The 20,776-nt window shown below is 44.0% G+C and overlaps 2 protein-coding genes across 2 annotated transcripts in view; one reads left to right on the forward strand and one right to left on the reverse strand.

Annotated features, from left to right (window-relative positions):
* AVEN (apoptosis and caspase activation inhibitor) overlaps positions 1-15,439 on the reverse strand; it is a 131,718-nt gene extending 116,279 nt beyond the window's left edge. Inside the window, exon 1 of the mRNA XM_084776331.1 lies at positions 15,102-15,439. Within this exon, the coding sequence (XP_084632457.1) occupies positions 15,102-15,341 (240 nt within the window). The 5' untranslated portion in view covers positions 15,342-15,439. The remainder of the gene's footprint in view (positions 1-15,101) is intronic.
* The window catches only part of CHRM5 (cholinergic receptor muscarinic 5), a 53,119-nt gene that overhangs the window by 24,144 nt on the left and 8,199 nt on the right, over positions 1-20,776 (forward strand). The window lies entirely within an intron of this gene.

Genomic DNA, 20,776 nt, shown 5'->3' on the forward strand with positions numbered 1-20,776 from the left:
CTCCTACCCAAATGCGAGGGCCAGAGGAGACCCCAGCAGAGGAGAGTAGAAAGAAAACATAAACCACCTTTGCAAGTGAGAACACTGGCAAGCATGGTATTACATAAACAAGGTGTTGTTTTTATATGGACATCATTTCAAAGCTAAACTGGTAACTTTCACTTTAATACATTGTACCTGGATGCCAGTCACTGTTCATATGCAGTGTTCATAAAGTAACAGAAACCCAATTAGTTGATTTATAATCAACTTATAACAGAGCTATTATCCTGCCCAATGGCAATACAAACAACAACAAAAATCCACTAGAACACACGAAGGGCCTCAGCTGACGTGAGTGCTGTTTTACATGCATTTCTAGTAATAGGCAAGAGTCAATTTGACTTCACCTCCTCTACAGAATGGAGATGAAGAAAATCCTTCAATGGACAACTACAGAGGGTAGGCAATCTAAAATTCTCCATCAGCTGGGTGTGGTGGTACACGCCTTCAATCCCAGCAACTCAGGAACAAAGAAGTCTAATCAATTTTCCACCAATACAGAATGGCATGGCAATACTTTTATTCCCACAACAGTAGAGCCAGCAGTTCTTTGTACACTAACACACAAACACAACTAGGAGACCAGGATTTGTCAAGGTCTCTGCCACTTTTAAACAGGCTCACTTGTTGCCCAATGTCTGGTAATCTTTTCTTTTCTATGTTAGACCCACACAGAATTATCCTTAAGGTTTCCGGTGAAAGTCTCAAGGCAATTCAGACTCCTAACATGTGCCCCTAAATTTTTCCAGCCATCACCCATTAACCCAGTTCAATGGCCTCTTCTATCTTTTAAAATAATTGTTGCAATAGCACCTGCTACTGAAATAAAAATCTATTTGGAGAGACTGCAGAGATGGCTCAGCAGTTAAGAGCACTTGCTGCTCTTCCAGAGGATCCAGGCGTGGTTCCTCTGACCGAGGTTTGGCTTCCAGTATCCACAGGCAGCTCTACCTGTAACTCCAGGGAATTCAAGGTCCTCTAGTGGCCTCTGTGAGCACCTGCATATGTATGTATGGTACACTACATGGTGTACCACATATACACTCAGGCATATGCACATACTTATAAAATAAGAAATAAATAAATCTTTAAAAAGAAAATCCATTTAGAGTCAAGACAAGCAGTAATGGTGTGTGTGTGTGTGTGTGTGTGTGTGTGTGTGTGTGTGTGTGTGTGTGTAATACCAATGCTTGAGACGCTGAACTAGCCAACCCCAGGTACATAGTAAGAGACCTTGCAAAAACAAATAGAAACACCAGGCCCTAGTGGAAGACTCCTGTAGTCTCTGTCTCACAATTAGAAGTAAAAAGAGCTTAGGGTATAGCTCAGGGACAGAACACTTATCTGGCATGTGAGAGACCCTGAGTATAATACCAGGACCAGAAAAAGAAAGGGAAGGAAGGAAGAAGAAAGGAGAGGAGGAAGGAAGGGAGGGAGGAAGGGAGGAGCAGAAGAGTAAAGGTGGAAATGGAAGTGAAAGCTTTTTTCACCAGACCTTCCATGGCAAAGTCTCAACAACTAGGAGCTTAAAACAGAACTGCTTGCCCACAGTTGTATGGAGTGAGCATCTAAAAGGCAGGTGCTGGCTGGATTTTGAGAGGTTTTAGGGGAGCAGTGGCCCCATGGCTTCTGCCAGTTGCCAGTAATCCCTGGTCTTCGTTGGTTGATAGACATATCTGTTCTCTCTCTCTCTCTCTCTCTCTCTCTCTCTCTCTCTCTCTCTCTCTCTCTCTCTCTCTCTCTCTCACACACACACACACACACACACACACAAAGTGCACATGTACTTTCATACATATGTGTGCATACATATATGTGTCCCGTCCTCTTTTAAGAAAACAAGTCGTGATAGATTAAAGTCCATTTTAGTTTATTACCTCATTTTTCCCTTACTATATCTATAAAACCCTATTCTCAAAGAAGGCCACACACTCACATAGCCACTATCCATAAAAATCATGTTACACTAACCAACGAGACAAGTCTGCAGAAGGCACTTATGTCCTATCTTCAAGCGTCTCCTTCCTGCTACTCCATCTTTTAGCACGAGCTTTCTCTATCCTGTAGTCTACAGTCTTGTAAGTCCCCCCTTTCCCTTTCACACCACACTTCAATCAAAAGTATCTCCATGATATTTGTGGCTATGCTACAAAGTTTAACCTGAGTCTTGTATAAAATATTTCTTGTTTTGTTTTGCTTTTTCCAGACAGGGCTTCTCTGTGTAGCCTTGACTATCCTGGACTCACTTTGTAAACCAGGCTGGCCTTGAACTCACAGCAATCTACCTGCCTCTGCCTCCCGAGTGTTGGGATTAAAGGTGTGCACCACCACACCTGGCCCTATAAAATATTTCTCACAGAGGTGTTGATCCAGCTAGCAAACTTCATGAAGCCTGTAGCTCTGTTGGCTAAACACGAGTGTCTTTGTGTACTTATACGGATGCACATTAGGGATGAGGTTTGTAATAAACATTTAGAATTCCTTCCTCCTCCAGCAATTGCCAGTTCTGTTTTAAAACAATATCAGTTTTGCAAAAGACAAAAGGTTTGCTCTTTAAAAAGTATGGTGTGGCGTGATGTGACGTAGTATGGTGTGGTGGTGCAAGCTTACACTCAGAAGGCCAGGGCAAGAGAACTGATTGAGTCCAAGGGTTCAAGGTCAACCTAGGCAACACAGTAAACCCCACATCTCAATTAATAATATTAATAACAGTATAAAGTTTGTTTCTTTTTCCACACTCAGAGTTCTGAGCCACTACTTTTCTAAAGTCTTTTCCTATAAAACTTTTCCTACCTTACTTAAATCCACCTCTCCAAATCCACCACCCAACGTACCTGTTGATAATTAACAAAAAAAAAAAAAAAAAAAAAAGGAGTGCTCAAGCCTCTCCAGAGAGATGGAACAAAGCAAAGCAGTCCCGCCATCTGTCATTCACCCACCCTGCTCGAATACCACTGAGCAGCTCCCCTGAAGGCAGTGTCATCTCATCAGTGGCTCTGAAAGATCTATCACTTAAGAATCTTCACAGAACATCCCTGTTGCCATGTAACTGTCAGTTATAGTAAGACGCCAATTACCAAGGTAAGTGGCTTCAGGAAGCCTAAATTTCTACACTGTTTAAAAACTTGGTTCCCTGGCAACACTTGCAAAATAAGAATAGCAATGTCTTCTTGCAGTTCTTCTCTGTCTTGATTCACTTCAGTCAATGCACAAAACAGCTTCAACAAAGTATTATTGTTGAGACAGCGTCTCACTAGGTAACCCAGGCTGACCCCAAACTCCAGATCCTTCTGCCCCAGGCTTCCCAAGTGCTGGGCTTACAGATAAACACTGCCATGCAATGTTTAGATTTTGTAATTTATTTATTTTTTTTTACGTATTAGGGTTGAACCTCATGCTAGCTCAGTACCCTAACGCTGGGCTGTACTTATCACCTTATAGCTAGTTTTCTTTAGAGGCAGGCAGGGTTTCACTCAAGGCAGGCAGCCTTGAACTTGTGATTCTCTGGCCTAAGCCCCCTGAGTGGTTAAGATTACCAACCTGCATCACCTGGCTTGGCTGGATTCTTAATTTTTTTTTCAGTGCATTTGATTGGAGCTTCACTACGGGGTAATGTTGGGGGCAGGAAGAGTTGGGCGCTGTTGTTGAGACAGAATCTTGCTATGTTGCCTAGGCTGGCCTCAAACTTAACAGCAATTCTCCTGAGAGCTGGGATTATAAATATATGCCATCACGCCACACTTTCTTTTCTATTCTTAAAGGAGAATTTACTGCTGGTGACTTTACAAGTTTCTTCTACAATAAAAATCCAAAAAGGCAAAATGGAAATTAGGTTAAAGCAATACTGTTTCTCTTAGAACGTCAATTTCCCATTAAATTCCCATTATTTCCCATTGGACTTTAGAAATGAAATGAGTCAAGGAGGGGCTTGTCCAAGGTCTTATAGACAGAAACAGAATAAAATATCTTCAAGTGCAAATATTTCTCTTCACTGAGGAAAAAAAAATTCTCTATATGTGGTTGTTCATGCCTATAATCCCAACATTCAAAAACCTAGAAGAATCACTTCAAATTCAAGGTCAGGTTGGGTTGCACAGTAAGTTGAAGGTTAACCTGTGGCTATAGAGTGAGGCCTTCTAGCAATCATTGAAACAGCCAAGATTAAGGTCACTCATAGGATAATTATCAAAAAAAAAGAAACCCCACAGCAAACTAAAACAGAAGTCAACTGTTGGCAAGTTATAGAAGGGAGGGAGGGAGGAAGGCAAGCAAATAAAACAGATGTGAGCTACAGTTCACTCAGCCTATTCTTGCTACAGTTTAACTCCACAAGCGTGCTAAGGGTCTCTGTCCTCACAGCCCCTCAGGGCTCAGAGTGAGCCACAGTCTTGCTATCCTTCCCTGACACCTGCTCTGGCAAAACTGTGTAACCGGATGTCCTTGATATCTTTGTTGTTTTGTTTTGTTTCGAGACAGGGTTTCTCTGTGTAGCCTTGGCTGCCCTGGAATTCACTCAGTAGACCAGGCTGAACTCAGAGATCGTCTGCCCCTGCCTCCTGAGTGCTGAGATTAAAGGCATACGCCACCCCCGCCCAGCTGGGTGTCCTCATGATTAGTCCACCACAGCGTTCGGATCCTTGATCAAATTATGTTCATGTTCCCCTTGTGGCAAAAAGTCGTTAAGTGAAATTACTAACATCAAATTGCACAAAATTCAAATACAGTATCTACGCAACAGTTTCTCTCCTTTTGCTAAGGACTAACCTGCTGGCCTTCACATGCCAGGCAAGGACTCTCTTACTGAGCCCTGTCACACACTCCTTCAGCTGTCTTCTTAGACAAAGGTCACACTCAATCGAGGCAGCAAAGGCTGTTTCATTTGCCATTTCACACAAAAGAAAATGGATCTGCCAGTAGTCTCGTCTTGCAAGGGCCTAACTCATGTGGTGACAGCCATATACACACACTTACCAAATGAGGTAGCACATTGTTACTACTATGTGGCGTCTCTGCTTAAGGGATCGGGCTTCTCAGCATGCGAAGCTCCTCTTCAGTTTCCCCTCCTTTGGTGGCAGGTGCATAAAAACACCTGTGTGTTCCGAGAGCTCTAGCTGCATTTGTCTTGTGTCAGGATCATTTCTTCAGCCAGAGCATCTACACGTGGCATTAATGAGAAAAAAAAGCAAGAGCTCACAGAACTCTTAGAAGTGGCCCCAAAGCCCATAGAAATCAAACAGCAACTGCTGCACAGCCATAGAGAGTTCAAGTGCAACTATTTTGTAAGTCAACGGAAAGCTGTTGTTTGTGTGAAGGCTCATGCACGCATTATTCTTCAGGCTGACTTCTGCCACATGGGGCCTGGAGTTGAGAGGGTGCTTGCCTGACATACCCCTCTCCCCTTGCTCCTGAGCTGTAACTGAATGGCATCAAGGCTACACATTAGAACCACGTCCCTTTCCGTCCCTACTGGAGCAACAATGAAATAAATAAATAATTGATAAATTAAGTAATAAATAAACAAATAGATAAATAAGAAAAGGCACTTTTCTGTGGATTTCAAGAGACTGTTTCTCCTACAACAGGACAGAGCGCTGCGATCTATGTCCCTGCTCTGCAGCTCTTTTCCAGTGTGACCTTTAGGAAGCTCTTCCAACATTAGGAAGGGAAATCTTTTAATTAAAAGAAAGGGCAGCAAAGACACACGAGGACAGGAGAAAGGTTTCACCTTGCATTAGAGAAAGGTGGATTTTCTCAAAGCTCCTGATCCAGCAGGACAAAATGCAAATCCCAGGATCAAGGTGGTGGGTAGGTAAGGCCAGCCGAGTGCCTGGAATTTGAGCGATGGTACAGCACGCCTGGATACCCAAGTGTGGGGTTAGCAGTGCCAGCCAGAGCTGCACGGCCTCATTTTCTGTGTAAGTCTGAGCTTGCTGACCTCTGCTTTGCAGAAACCCAAAGCCACACTTAATTCCACAGTCCCTTGATCCCCACCAAAAATGCCCAAATAATCTTTTTGGGGGGTGGAGGGGAGACATGCAAATTAAATTCTGGTGTTGCTTTCTTCTAACTATGAGGCTTGTGAACTTAAACTGTGTTCTAAACTCAAGAGGGAAGTCCTAGTTTGCTATCTACTGCTGTGATAGAGGCTATGGCCAAAAATAATCAGAGGAGGAAAAGGCAATGGCTGAAGAAAGCCAAGGCAGGCACTCAAGCAGACCAGGAACCAAAGAGACCATGAAGGAACCCTGCTTACTGACTCACTTGCTTACCATAGCCATGGCTTGCACATGCTACCTTCTAATATGACCCAGGATCACCCACCTACAAGTGGCACCACACACAGTGGGCTGGACCCTCCTGTATGAATCATTAAGAAAATCACTAAGAAAATGTAGCACAGACTTGCCTACAGGCCAACCTGATAGAAGGCATTTCTCAACTGATGCTCCCTCTTTCCCGGTGACTCCAGCTTGCGTCAAGTTAGGGGGAAGGAAAAAAAAAAAACAGCACTAGGAATAAAGCTGGAAAAGCTAAGATGAGTTAAGTTCTACTAGCACACACGCTCTTGTTTTGGCAGAACAAAAACTAATGGTTTTCCTGCCTCAGCCTTCTGAGTGCTGGGATTACAAGCATGTGCCACCACACCTGGGTAAACACATTACACTTACATTCGTTAATGTAAGTGTAGGACAGGAGAGATGGCTCAGTGGTTCAGAGGGTTAAGAGCATATAATGCTTTTGCAGAGGACCTGAGCTCGGCTCCTGGCACCAAGTGAGGCAGCTCACATGTGCCTGTAACTCTAGCCCTAGGGCATCCGACACCCTCTCCTGGCCCCCATTGGCACCAGCACACACTTGGCATATACTCACACACATACACAAAATAACAAAATAAATGTGTTTTTAAAGACATGGTAATTGGGTGAAATGAGACTTTTATGGCACCAAAAAAGCCACTATATATGTATATTCTATTTCTGCCATCCAGAAAAGCATAAGAGCATACACTAAATAAAAATCAATATATCAGAAGATTGAAAAAAAAAACCTCAAAACAAGTTAACAACTCCCAAAGCCTGCTACTTCACATGGTATATTCTGTGGATATAAATTCTACTTTGATTTTGAGCCCCAACATACATTAATAAGTAAAATTGTACCAACACTCAGAAACATGGCAACACTCCAGACCTAGAGTTTACCCTACGAGCCAGCTTCAGGAACCATTTCCATCTGGAAATGCCATGTTAAGGATAAAATACCCACCACCACATTAAACACACAGTTACCAACTAGTCTTGGCCTAGGCATGCATGCTATTGACCAGGAAGAGAAAATGGCTCACATCTCTCAAAAGCAAAACACGACCATCAACAGAGTTTCCTCTGCAGGGATAGATAAAGCAAATCCAATCTGGTGCTTTGTACTTTATTGCTAATTATCTCTCCCCCTCCTCCTTAGGTCTGCTTGCTGTCTCTTATGAATAGTCACTAACTTACCTCAAAGTGAGGTAAGGTGTAACCTTACCTAAGAAATTATTTCTGATTGGCTGATTAAAAGGCCTAAACCTGGGAAGGCAGAATGGGGTAGGTGTGGCCAAAGGTGGGGGGCTTTGAGGAGAGAAGGACCTGGGGAGGAAGCAGACAGGTGTCTGGGGAAGAAGAAAGCAGAACTGCCTCGATGGGCTAGCGTGGGAAGAGCACATGGCCGGATTGGAGGGAGGGAGGGAAGTGACAAAGATGGAGAACATTAGCAAATATTTATGGAATTATGGATGGGAGGTAGCCCAGATAGAATTTATAAGAGCAGATGCCATGATATGGGGCTTGGGAAATAAAGATAGCTTAGGGGGTAATATCTGCCGTGCCCCAGGTAATATAAGGCTAGTGTAAGATATATCAGGTGTCTGTGCCTTTACTGATTGTGAAAGCAGGTTAGATAATACCGCCATGATAATTATAAGCCTAATAATAAACCTTATTAGGCCACACAGCAACAGGTGGGGAGGGCTCAGCATTTATGTACTTGGAGGAAAAGGTATTTGAGTAACGTAGGGCCAGGAACAAATAATATACACAATGCAAACTTTTTTAAAACCCACTTTTCCCTGTAAAACAAAGGGAGGAGAAACAACAAAGAGAGTGGTGCTGAGAATGCTTATTTTTCAGATCGTCCCAATAGCTGGCGATAGCAAGGGATTCAGGAAGCATCCTAAGGAGTAGTGAAGATCCTACCCAATAAGGTGCTTTCCCTGCTGCAGTTTGCCTGTGGCCTGGGAAGCTGGTCAAGTTATTGTCATTTGCAAAACAACGTACTACTTGCCCCACCTGCTGTTCACAGCTAAAATTGTGCTTTGATCGCTAGTTTCACCCAGCTGAGAGCAAGCACAGTTCTAGGCAGCGGATGATATCTAGGGCGGGCCTGGACGTCTTTCCTGTGCTGAGGATGGGAGCCAGGCCCTTTGGGCGTGCCAGGCCCATGCTCTCACAGGGAGCTCCATCTCCTACCCTGGGCCTGATGTTCTCTGTTCATCGTTTTGGAGCGGGAAAGCAACTTTGGAGGTGGAGTTAACACAACTTGCATTTGACGAAGAAATCAATTCCTCTTTATCTGATTATGCTAAAAGACACAATTTTTTTTTTCCTGGTACTGTTTGGTTTGGTTTGGTTGGTTTTCTTCTGTGTAGGACATTTGTTTAGAGGAAGGCAACATATTTTGTAACCCTCCTCACACAGTGACCAGATTCCTATTGGGTGCGGTATAAACAGAGGAGTCATTCTTCAGGCCCCCTGCTCTGAGCGCACCCCAATTTACAGATTTGCTTTCGTGGGGAGAGTGGTGCCCTACTAGGCTGAAGGCACTTGCCTATATCCCAGCACCTGAGGCAAGGGGATCAAGAGGTGAAGGCCATCTCAAGCTACAATAGCACGTCCCAGGACAGCCTGGGCTGTAGAGTAAGAGACCTTTCTCTCTTCATACAAAGAGAGAAAAAAGAAAACCCTTAAACCAGAGCTTTTGTTGAAGTGCTGTTGCATCACACTTCTAAGTAATCCACCCTCCAGAATGTGCAAAGTACCGACTGAATCTAACACTTAAACAACCACAGAAAAACACGAGGTCGAATGAACAGATATAAACCGTAACAACACAATTCTAGATGTCCAGAGAACTGCAAACACACATACATGAAATTCACATAGTACATTTTTAGTATTCACTAGCTGCACAGTTTTACTTTCCTCAGTCACAAATGATAATGATCCATTCACACCAGAGAACATTATACGTCTCTATACACAGTGACTGTGGGTCTCACAGAATACACATCAACCCACAAGGTCTCTCCAGCTAAGTGACTTGATTTGATAAATACAAAAACTACAGAAATCATAGAGCTGGTGATCTAAAATATGCATCTGATACAAGTCTTGTCATCCTAATTACTCTTTAAGTTAATAAAATGCCTGTTACTACTCAGAAACCCTGACACTAGGGCGATGGAGACAGGAGAATTGAAAATTCAAAGCCAATCTGCCCTATGTGAGACCCTGATTCAAAAAAAAAAAAACTGCATAGAAAATGAAAGGCAACTATTAATCAATTCTCAAGTATAAATTATATTACCTGAGATAAAGTTATAAAGGAAATATGAAAAGAAAATACAAGTTTAAAAGTATATGGAACAGTTGAAATTTTACTAATGTGATTTTTTCAATGTATAAAGCTGGTATCAATGTCACTACAGTATTTAAGACTATTCATTCATAAAAAGTGTGACTGTTTTATTTTAAAGGCTCCTATGGCTGTTGTTGAGATGGGGTCTCATATAGCCCACGCTAGCCTGTAACTACTGTGTAACTTCTGATAGCCAGCCTCCCATTCTGGGTTCTGGTAATGTGTACAACACCACAGCTGGAGTTTATGGGGTGCTGGGGACCAAACCCAGGGCCTCATGCATGCTAGACAAGCACGCAAGCAACAGAGCCACATCCTCAGCCCTTAATATGTTTCCCTGTTCTGTTTTAATTAACAAAAGCACAGAGTATATTAGTAACTGTGTATTTTCAAAGTATCTGACCCGTTTGACTTTAAAATATATTATATATAAATATATAGACACAGTGTTATGTATGGTCTTCTCAGAATAAATAAAACCATTTGAGGATCAATTATCTGTATAGATTATGGAAATATGTAAGTGAAATGATGGCCAGTGGGAAAACACACCTCAAAACAGCACACTGTTAACAAGAACAGACACACCAGGACACTTAATGTCTGCACGATGGCTCACAGTGACAAGAAAGGATGTCAAATGCCTTTTCCTCACAATGCAGGCCAATCTATGTAATCCTAAAGCAATTTTCTGTTGGGCCACTTTAGCACGTTCAGCTTCTAGCCCGGCCAGCTTCAGGCTTTCTCAACAGTGGGAAACACTCCTGGAGGCTGTTGAGTCTTGAGTTTAATCAGCTTACAGACTTGCTGGATGTCACGATGCCAGTGACCCACTTCAGCCTCAGGGACAGAACAAGCCTTAGCTACCTGACATGACACCAGATCAGGCTCTCTGAGTCTGAGCTTCAAAATCAGACGCTCCCTTTCTACAGAGCATAAGAATCTGAGCAGTTGCTAGTACTGTCTGCTACTCAAGCCAGGGATTAGTTACAAAAAAATAAAAATAAAAATAGGTCAAAATAAATAAATTTTAAATATATATGCCTTTAAAGTTCTACTTTTCTAATGAAATTATTAACAGCTCTCTCACTTTTTATTGAATTTAAGTAATCAAAAGGTGACCAGACTAGGAATGGTAACACAGGCCTGTAGTCCCGACCACTTGAAAGGCTGAGGCAAGAGAACCACTGTGTGTTGGGGGGGTGGGGGAAATAGGGGGTGTTGGAGGCCAGCCTGAGCTACATAGACTTTGTCTCACTTCTTTTAAGTGAATATAGACACATACATCTGCCATATAAATACGGATAAGGAAGACAAAGGTCTGCACATTCAAAAAACTAAACTTGTTACCAGTATCACCATCACCGTCTAGCCTTGTAATCATTTATAAACATGAGGGGGAAAACATTACTCAATAGTCTGTCTCTGTCTCTCTGTCTCTCTGTCTGTCTCTCTGTCTCTCTGTCTCTCTCTCTCTCTCTGTCTCTCTCTCTGTCTCTCTCTCTGTCTCTCTCTCTCTCTCTCTCTCTCTCTGTCTCTCTCTGTCTCTCTCTCTCTGTGTGTGTGTGTGTGTGTGTGTGTACATACGTGTGTGTGTGTGTGTGTGTGTATTTCTGTATTCAAGTGTATCTGCTTGCCTGTACGCTTTTGAAAGTCAGAAAACATTGGGTATCTTCCTCCATTGCTTTCGGCCTTATTTACTTCAGGTACAGTCTCACTGAACCTGGAGCTCAGCTAGGCTGGCAGCTCTAACAGTCCTCCTCCTGTCTCTGCGCTGGGTGACAGGTGCAGGCTGCAGGGCCCAGCTTTTTACACAGGTGTTGGAAATCTGGACTCAGGTCCTTATGTTTGGGCAGCAAGAGATCCGACCACCGAGCCACCCCTTTTCAAATCACACCAGGAGCGCGCAGCAGTAATCAAAAGAGCAGGCCTGGAGCCAACAGACCTGGGTGGAAGCCAGGCTCAGTGATGAACCAGTCATTTAGTCATAACTGTGAGAGGCCTAGCTGTGCCTTGCTGTGAAAAATCTCATAACTCAGTGTTCAGTAGATATTAACTTCTTACTATTATATGAAGGAAAAAGGAAGAAAAAATCCCACGGACTGCTAACAGGCCTTAACTTCCTCTTTATTAACAGCCCATCAGAACAATAAACAGTAGAAATAAGACAAACACTTTGCCTTTCACCTTTTTATTTAGTACAAAACTAAAGTCTCAACCAGGATGTGTTGTTGACAGCAGTGGCAGTGCACACCTTTAGTCTCAGCATTTGGGAGGCAGAGGCAGGAGGATCTCTATGAGTTGAGGCCAGCTTGGTTGACATAGTAAGCTCCAGGCCAGCCAGGATGACTCAGTGAGTAACAGGCCAGCCAGGGTTACATAGTAAAACCCCAAAGTCTCAGCGAGAGTGAAAATGCAAAAGAAGTAAGTGCACCCAAACAGAAAAGGAGGGGGCTATGCTACTCCTTCTTGCAGATGACATTAATTATGCATATTTTATACATTATAACTATATAATTATACAGATTATATATATACCAAAAAACACTAAAACTGATGAATTCAGAAAGATTACAGAACACAAAATTAACTTGGTGAAGAATAAGTGGAAAAACCAATACCAACAAAAAATTTAAATGAAATATAAGTGACTAAATTTAACCAAAGAAGCAACTGATATCCGCAATGATAATTGCAAACATCAATGAAAGCAACTGGAGAAGACATGGAGAACAAGATCTCACACAGCTTCCCTTGTTCCTGGATGGAAGAACTAATACCTGCGAATGCCCATGATGCCCAGAGTGATCCACAGATTGAGTGCAATGCCCACTGGCATAGCCAGACAGTCTTTAATGGAACAGAACAGTCACTCCTAAAAATATGCATGAATCTGTAAAAGACTCTTAATATCTTAAGCAAAGAAACAAAAGTTAAGCCTTACAATGTCAGACCTCAAAACACACTACAAAGAAAAAGGTAATAGAAAAAAAAAAAAGAAAGAAAAGAAAAGAAAAAGGCACTAGGCTAACCTGTACAGTACTGGTACAAAAACAACGTGTGGCTTAAATGTGGTTCAATAGCATGCACTCCGGCCCACATTCAGTCCTGCCACCGAAAAGGATCAAGCGAGGGCGCTGATAAAACAGAATAGAAAACCCCAGGATACATGCACATATTCATACCCAAAAGAAATAAACTATATACAAAATCAACTCCAAATAAATCATACTTAAATATAAAGCCTGAAACTTTGAAAATATGTATGTTTTTTAAAAATCAGGTAAAACGCTTCAGAACATTCCTGTGGGCAAAGCTTCCTCTGGATATGACCTCAAAAGTCCAAACAACAGACACAACCTTAACAGATGGGACCACATGAAGAAAGTTACTGCGACGAAAGAGACAACCAACAGAGTGTGAGAACAGCCTACAGAAGGAAAGAAATGCTTACAAGCTGTTGGCTCTGCGGAAGATGATCCTGTAAAACATATAGCGTCCCCAAACTACTCAAATGCAAATAGTACAAGATAGGTGAATGACCTGAAAAGACATTTCTCCAAAGTGGGTACACAAAGGGCCAGTAAAGGTATATGGAAGTTCACTGTCACTAATCACCAAAATGATGAGAACAAACTACTTCCCTGAAAGTATCTAGAAACTTCTCAATGAATGCAAACAACAACAATAACAAGCAAACCCCACAATGAGAGATCACCTTTAATCCCAGCACTCTAGAGGCTGAAACAGGCAGCTCTCTGAGTGCAAGGCCTTTCTGCTCTACACAGTAAATCCCAGGCCGGCCAAAGCTACCTAGTGAGACTCTGTCTCAAAAAAAGCAAAAATAAACAAACAAACAACACCAAAAAAGCCATCAGAATAAAACCTGGGCACTCCTGTGATGCCAGCACCTGAGAGACAGAGGCAGGCTAAGCTATATGGTAATATTATCTCTCAGCAAACAAATAGTTAAATGGAAAAAATAAAGCCACATGTGGTGAAACACATGTGTATCCCATACCTTAGAAGTGGAGACAGGAATATTTTGAGTTAAGGCAAGCACAGGCTACATAGTGAGATCCTGTCTAGAAGAGGAGGAGGAGAAGGAGCAATTCGAAAAATAATAATGGCTAGCAAGGATTCAGAGACAGGAAGAAACATTTGCACTTTTGTGTTTATTTATTTTTATTTCTCTCTCTCTCTCTCTCTCTCTCTCTCTCTCTCTCTCTCTCTCTCTCTCTCTCGTGCGCGCGCGCGCGCGCGCGCACACACACACACACACACACACACACACACACACACACACATATGCCCTTAGAGGGAATTAAGAGCACTTGTAAGAACACAACTGTCTTTAACTTGGGCTCCAAGGATCTGATGCCTTCTTCTGGCCTCTGCTGGCACTGCACTTATGTGCACAAACACACACGCACACACACATACACATTTTTTTAAAAAACAGGTCTCTTTTCAAAAGAAGAGACTATATAAACACAAAGGATTATTCTGAGCCTTGTTCAGAATATCAGAATGAAATTGTCAGCAGAAAAATGAACAGAACTGCCCTGCGTGGTGACACACGCCTTTATTCCTAGCACTCAGGAGGCAGAGGCAGGCGGATCGCTGTGAGTTCGAGGCCAGCCTGGTCTACAAAGCAAGTCCAGGACAGCCAAGGCTAATACAGAGAGACTCAGTCTCGAAAAACAAACAAAAAATGGAACTAAAGGATAGTATGTTAAGTTAAATAATCTCGTACACAAAAAAATACTGTATTTTCTCATTTATGTTGAAACTAAATGGTTGCTTTTTTTAAAATATGGAATAGTGCCGGGCGCGGTGGCGCACACCTTTGATCCCAGCACTAGGGAGGCAGAGGCAGGAAGTTCTTTGGGAGTTCGAGGCCAGCTTGTCTACAAAGTGAGTCCAGGCCAGCCAGGGCTATTACACAAAGAAACCGTGTGTCGAATGGTGCTCTCAGAGAGACTAAATACGAACCTGAAGAGTAGGAAGGATCTTAGAGATCACCAATCCAACCCAAAGTAAAGGTGTAACTTCCCCCCATGTCCCTCCATCCAGATGCGGGTGACAACAGAGACCTAGGCAATGTTGGGATGGGATAAAGGAAACTGGACAGAGGGACACTTCTCCGGGACCGCGCCGCGAGGAGTAACTTCAGTGACAGCCGGGCTGAACCCCGGACACCAGATGTGGCCGTCAGTCTCCATCAGACAACTGTGCTACTGCGCCAGCAAACCCTCTGGCCGGAAGGAGCCAGGGGCTGCGCGTGCACCGTCCACGCGCCCGCGCCCACCCCCAACCCGGGCTCCGTCCCGCGCAGGCGCCGTGGCTCGCGCTCCCTGCACGCCGCACCCCGCACCGCTTACCCGCGTGCTGGCTCTGCCGCCCCGGCCTCCCGGCTCCCGGCGGCCGCCTCTCGGGGCGCCGCCTCTTCCTCGGCCTCCGCGGAAGCCCCGGCCTCGGCCCCGCCGGCCGCCTCCATCCCCGCAGCCTCCTCTCGCCAGCGCCGCCGGGGCCCCGGGCCGCTCTGGTTCCCGTTCCGCTCCGGGCCGCTCCCGGCCTCCCCGCCGCCCGCGGCCGCCCCGAGCCCCTCGCTCAGCCTGCATGAGGCCGCCCGCCGAGCTGAGCGCGCGAGCCACCGCCCAGAGCGCAGGCCCCACCGGAAGCAGCCGGGCGCGGGCTGGGGCGATCGGGGTGCGGGGCCGGGCGCGAGGCGGGGACCGCCGGAGGGATCTGTAATAAAAGCACGCCGCCGCCGAGAAGTCGCTTTTGTGTGATAGTTCTTAATTCACACGGGTATTTGCATAACATAAAACCCGAGGCATTCAGTGAGTTTTTTAGTTAACCTCCCAATTTAAAGAAGAAATGCTGTTCTAAAATCAGGATTTAGAAGAAGAGGGGGAAAATAAATCAGAAATTAGGGTCTAGGGTGAGTCCCACGTGTCAGTTGTGGTCATGAGCCCAGGTGGATGGAGGGCAGAGTGGGAAAGTGGAAAGACTCGGATTTGCTTTGTAGAGTAGGCTGACCTCAGACTCACTGAGATCCGCCTGCCTCTGAAAAATCTTTAAAAGAACTTGTAAACGTAATTGCTGTAATTAACATTTACTGAGCGCTTGATTCCCACAGGTTACCCTTATTTTGCAATGCGGTAACACCCTTAGGTTAACTCACCTAGCAAGACTTGGCTAGACAGTGACAGTGTTCAAAGACAAGAAGCAAGAAAGTTAGTTCCTGAGTTCAATTCCCAGCAACCACTTGGTGGCTCATAACTATCTACAGTGAGATCTGGTGCCCTCTTCTGGCTCTGCCGTACAGGTACGCGTGCAGGCACTGTATACATAATAAGTAAATAAATCTTTAAAAAAAAAAAAAAAGGAAGGAAGGTGGGACTTGGAGATACAGCTCTGTAAAGAGTGCCAAATTCTTCTTTGGCGCTGTTAAAATAAAAGGAGGAAGAGGAAGGAAAAAGGAGAATAAGAAGGAGAAGACCAGAGGCAGGTCCATCTCTTGAGTTGAAGACCAGCCTGAGTTCAAGGACAGCAAGGGCTATACAAAGAACCTGTCTGAAAAACAAACCAAAAACAAACAAACAGAAAATTTTTTTAAAAATTAAAGCAAAGAAGTGTCACTTTCATCCCCAGACTTTTATGGCCTTTCCTAATAGCCACACAATGCTTCTAATTGTGTGCAGAACTGTATGCAGGCAATACTGGGTCCACAATTTACAGGATTGGCCCCACCCCAAAGTCCTGAACTCACACAGAAAGTAATTATATAAACCGATGATTCTGCTCCAGTGAGCTGAATACAGTTCAAGACTAAAGCTAGAAGTAGGCTTTTCATGAGAGGTAAGCGCACGCGGGCGCACACGCGCATGCACACACGCACACACACAGATAGCCTAATGACTGTACTGGAATTGGCCCATCTGACAGGTGGGAGGGAGTAAGGAACCCACAAAGATGAGGGAACCCCTGAAGGTTTGTCAGCTTGAAAGATACACAAGTTCTTTAGAACTTGCCATCCCTTGCAGGGCACTTAAAAGTCGCCAGTCACCGTATACTGTAGATCCCTTCATCTGAACTCAGCAGGTCTAAGACGTGAACTAGTACACTTGGTTTTGGGGCCCCGGTGGCAGGGGAGCAGCACTTGGGAGGCAGAGGTAGGAGAATCTATGTGAGTTCAAGACCAGCTTGGTCTTACTCTGCAGAGCAAGTTCCAAGACAGCCATGGCTACACAGAGAAACCCTGTCTCCAAAAACAGGAAAACAAAATATTCTGTATTTGGGACCCAGATTGAAAGCACAAACAATGGAGTGAAGAGAGGACGCAGTTGGGAAAAGCCTGAGTGTGTGCCCCTAGGTGAGGACGGGCAAATGCCTGGGCCTCCTGGACAGCCATCCTAGCCGAATCTATGAGGTCCAGGTTCTGATGGTGACCTTAGCGTTCTGTTGCTGTCATAAACACCACGAGCAAAATCAGCTGGGGAAGGAAAGAGTTTATTCCCTCTTCTGCTTTACAGTCCGTCATCAAGGGAGGCCAAAGCAGGAGCTAAAGGGAGGAAGAAGCACGAAGTGGAAACCGTGGAGGAATGCTGCTTACTGATTTGTTTCCAGCTTCAATACCAGCTACCATTTTTTATATTATTTTGTTTTATTGGGGGGGGGTCTCTGCATGTATTATGTGCATCACATGAGTACCTGGTACCCACAGACACCAGAAGACAGCTTTGGATTCCCTGGAACTGGAGTCATGGATACTGCGAGCTACCCTCTGGGCGCTAATAACCAAATCTTGGTCTTCTCCTAGAGCAACACGTGGTCTTAGCCACTAAGCCATCTCTCTAGCCCCTCGGCTACATTCCGTGTCCTATGCAGGCCAGCCCCAAGGATTTTACTGCTTACAATGGGCTGAACTTGGCCATCCCACATCGACCAGCAATCTAGAAAGTGCCCCCACAGACAGGCCCTCATGCCAATCTGATGAAGGTGATTCCTCAGTTGAGGGTCCTCCTTCCCTGGGGTGTTACCCAAGATTAGCCATCTCACTGAGAGGCCTTGTCTGAAAGCCATTAACAAAATGATCTTGTATAGTTTGTAATGCTTCCGACTTCTAGATAAATAAGTCGAAAACAAAGAAGCAAAATGAGTCCAGGCCAGTAGTGTCTTTGTGACCTGCTTTTGCCTTTATTGTGGCCACATTTACCTGTAAGCACAGCTTTATTTTGTTGTTGTTGTTGTTGTTGTTGTTGAATTTAGTTGATTTTCATTAAATAGTCATTTCATCATGTGCATGCTGTCAAATGTATCTGGAACCTATTGAAAAGAAGCTTAGTAGTCCCTTTTCATTTTACAATTATGAACTGCAGTTTAATAATACTTCCCATATATGCAAATAAGTTTGTAATAGTTTCTTTACAAGAATTTTTTTTCAAAATGTTCTTTCAAAAATCTAAAAGGTACTAGGTATGGTAGGGCATGCCTATAATCCCAGCACTCAGTAGGCAAAGGCAGGTGGATCTCTGTGAGGTCAAGGCCAGCCTGGTCTACAAAGGGAGTCTAGGACAGCCAGGGTTACACAGAGAAACCCTGTCTCGTAAAAAAGAAATTCAAGAGGTAGAGAGTGATGAGCAATTGAGGCAGACCCCAAAGTCAACTGCTGTCCTCCATACTTACCCTGCATAAACACTCAAACATACATGTACCAACCACACTACACACACAAAAGAAAACACAAATGTTAAATATTTTTATGGTCATACAGTTAGTAATTAATGGAATGATTCAAACCTAGGGCTGTCTGCAAAGCTCTTGAGAAATCAATCTGTAAAAAAGATTTAGGTCCTAGTCAGACACATAAAATCACTAGGAAAGTTCAGGCCATAATTGTCAGGGTGTGAATGGAAATTGTCAGCCTATGAATGGAGATGAGAGCCAAGAATACAGCTAGGAAATGGGAAATTTAGAATTTTACATCCAAATGTAAATGGGGAAGTCAGGATCGATGGTGCTATCCACATTTATTGCTTGAGTGAACAGACCACCAATGAATGCCATTAATAAAGAGAGAATCAAAGGTTCAGGAGGAGTGTGCATCAGGGCAGGCTATCCAAGCCACACTATTTTAACACATATTTAATTATATTCACCCTTATTGCTCTTTCCTGTCCCCTAATAATAAATAGTATTTTTAACATTGCATTCTGATTTTTTTGTTATATCATTGCCATAACAGTTAACATTTTGTCAGTAGACACTATTTTTCTGACACAGTGCATTTATTTTTTTTAAATCATTTCTATGCCTTCCTTTTATTTATGCACACTAAATGTTTATCCTTCCTATTTGGTGAAATAGCTAGATAGAAGTAGATTCTTCATATGCACCTTTGAAATTCAGAATGCCAGCAGACTCAGCCTTATGTGTTTGGCCCTAGTCTGAGCTCTCAAATTTAGTGACCCATTTCACCATAAAAGCCAAGCACAGACTGCAATTCATGCTGCCCACATATTCATGAGCCATCCACTAGAGCATGGTTGACCAAGCAGGGGCCACACCCTTAAAGAGAACTGGCTCCTAGGACATCAGTGGTCAACAGCTCCTCAGTTACAAGTAGGGGCTCAGGAGCCTCTTCCCATCTCCAGGCTGGAATGTTGACTGGCCTGACCTTGCACGGGTCTTGTGCAGGCAAACACACCGCTGTGAGCTCGTGGCTGCAGCCATCTTGCATGTTCAGGAGACACAGTTTGAGTCACCCTCCAGCCCCCACTACACCCACACCCACTGGCTCTTAGAATCTTTCCACCCCTCCCAGTTTTATTTCTATAAAAGGAAATCCATTCATTATGCAGTCATTTTCAAAGTGTGGACAAGCAGCATAGTGACACTTGTTGAAATGCAAAGTCCTAAGCCTCCTTGCAGGAAGAACTCTGAGGAAGAGGCTTAGGGTTCTGTTTTAGTAAATTTGCTTGTGACTGTGATACATATTCAAGTTCAGCCATCTCTCTCATCAGGTAACACTTGGGCATTCATATAAACCTCACAAGAAAACTTCATAATTCCTAGTCCAAGACCATGGAGCTTATAGCTTCCCATTACTTAAAAAACAAAATATTATGATAGCTTGTTCTCTGTCTCTGTCTCTGTCTCTGTCTCTGTCTCTGTCTCTGTCTCTGTCTCTGTCTCTGTCTCTGTCTCTCTCTGTCTCTGTCTCTCTGTCTCTGTCTCTCTCTCTCTCTGTGTCTCTCTCTGTCTCTGTCTCTGTCTCTCTCTCTCTCTCTCTGTCTCTCTCTCTCTCTGTCTCTCTCTGTCTCTGTCTCTGTCTCTGTCTCTCTCTCTGTCTCTCTGTCTCTCTCTCTCTCTCTCTCTCTCCCTCCCTTCCTCCCTCCCTCCCCTTGTTAACTGAAATGAGTCTCATTTTGTAGCCTTGGATGGCCTGGAGATCACTATATAGACCAGGCTAGCTCTGAACTCACAGAGATCCACCTGCCTCTGCATCCCAGTTGCTTGGACAAAAGTCATGCACCAACACATGCAGGATGTGTTAGTTCTAAGACAAATCATTGACACCCCCCCCCTGTAAATACAAACCTCAAAGAATGCCTTCCTGCAAACAGGCAGACTTTTAAAGTAGTTTAGCTGCTTTTTTATACTTGGTATAGTAAAAAAGAAAACTGAAAAAACATTGGTAGGATTTATCAGGGGGAAAAAAATCTGTTCTTCTTACTTTTTCATTTGAAACAGCATCTCAGTAATTTGTACAGGAGAGCCTTCTGCTGACTGTAGTCCAGGCAAGCATTGAATTGTTCATCCTTCTATCTAAGCCTTCCTGGTACCTGGGATCACAGGCCTGCACCACCAAGCCTGCCTTTTTGTTTTTTTGTGTATTTTAAGCATCTGCATAGCACTGAGGGGTACTCACAGGTTACAGAGGGAGGCAACTGGCAGGAGCTATGGTTTAAGCCCCCAGTTCCTGCCCGGCGTGCTGGAGATGAAGGAACAGGCAAAGCCTATCCCGGAATGATGGAATGTTAAGGGGACT

This window comes from Acomys minous (genome assembly GCF_964271855.1).
Source record: "Acomys minous genome assembly, chromosome: 3".
Classification (NCBI taxonomy): Eukaryota; Metazoa; Chordata; class Mammalia; order Rodentia; family Muridae; genus Acomys; species Acomys minous.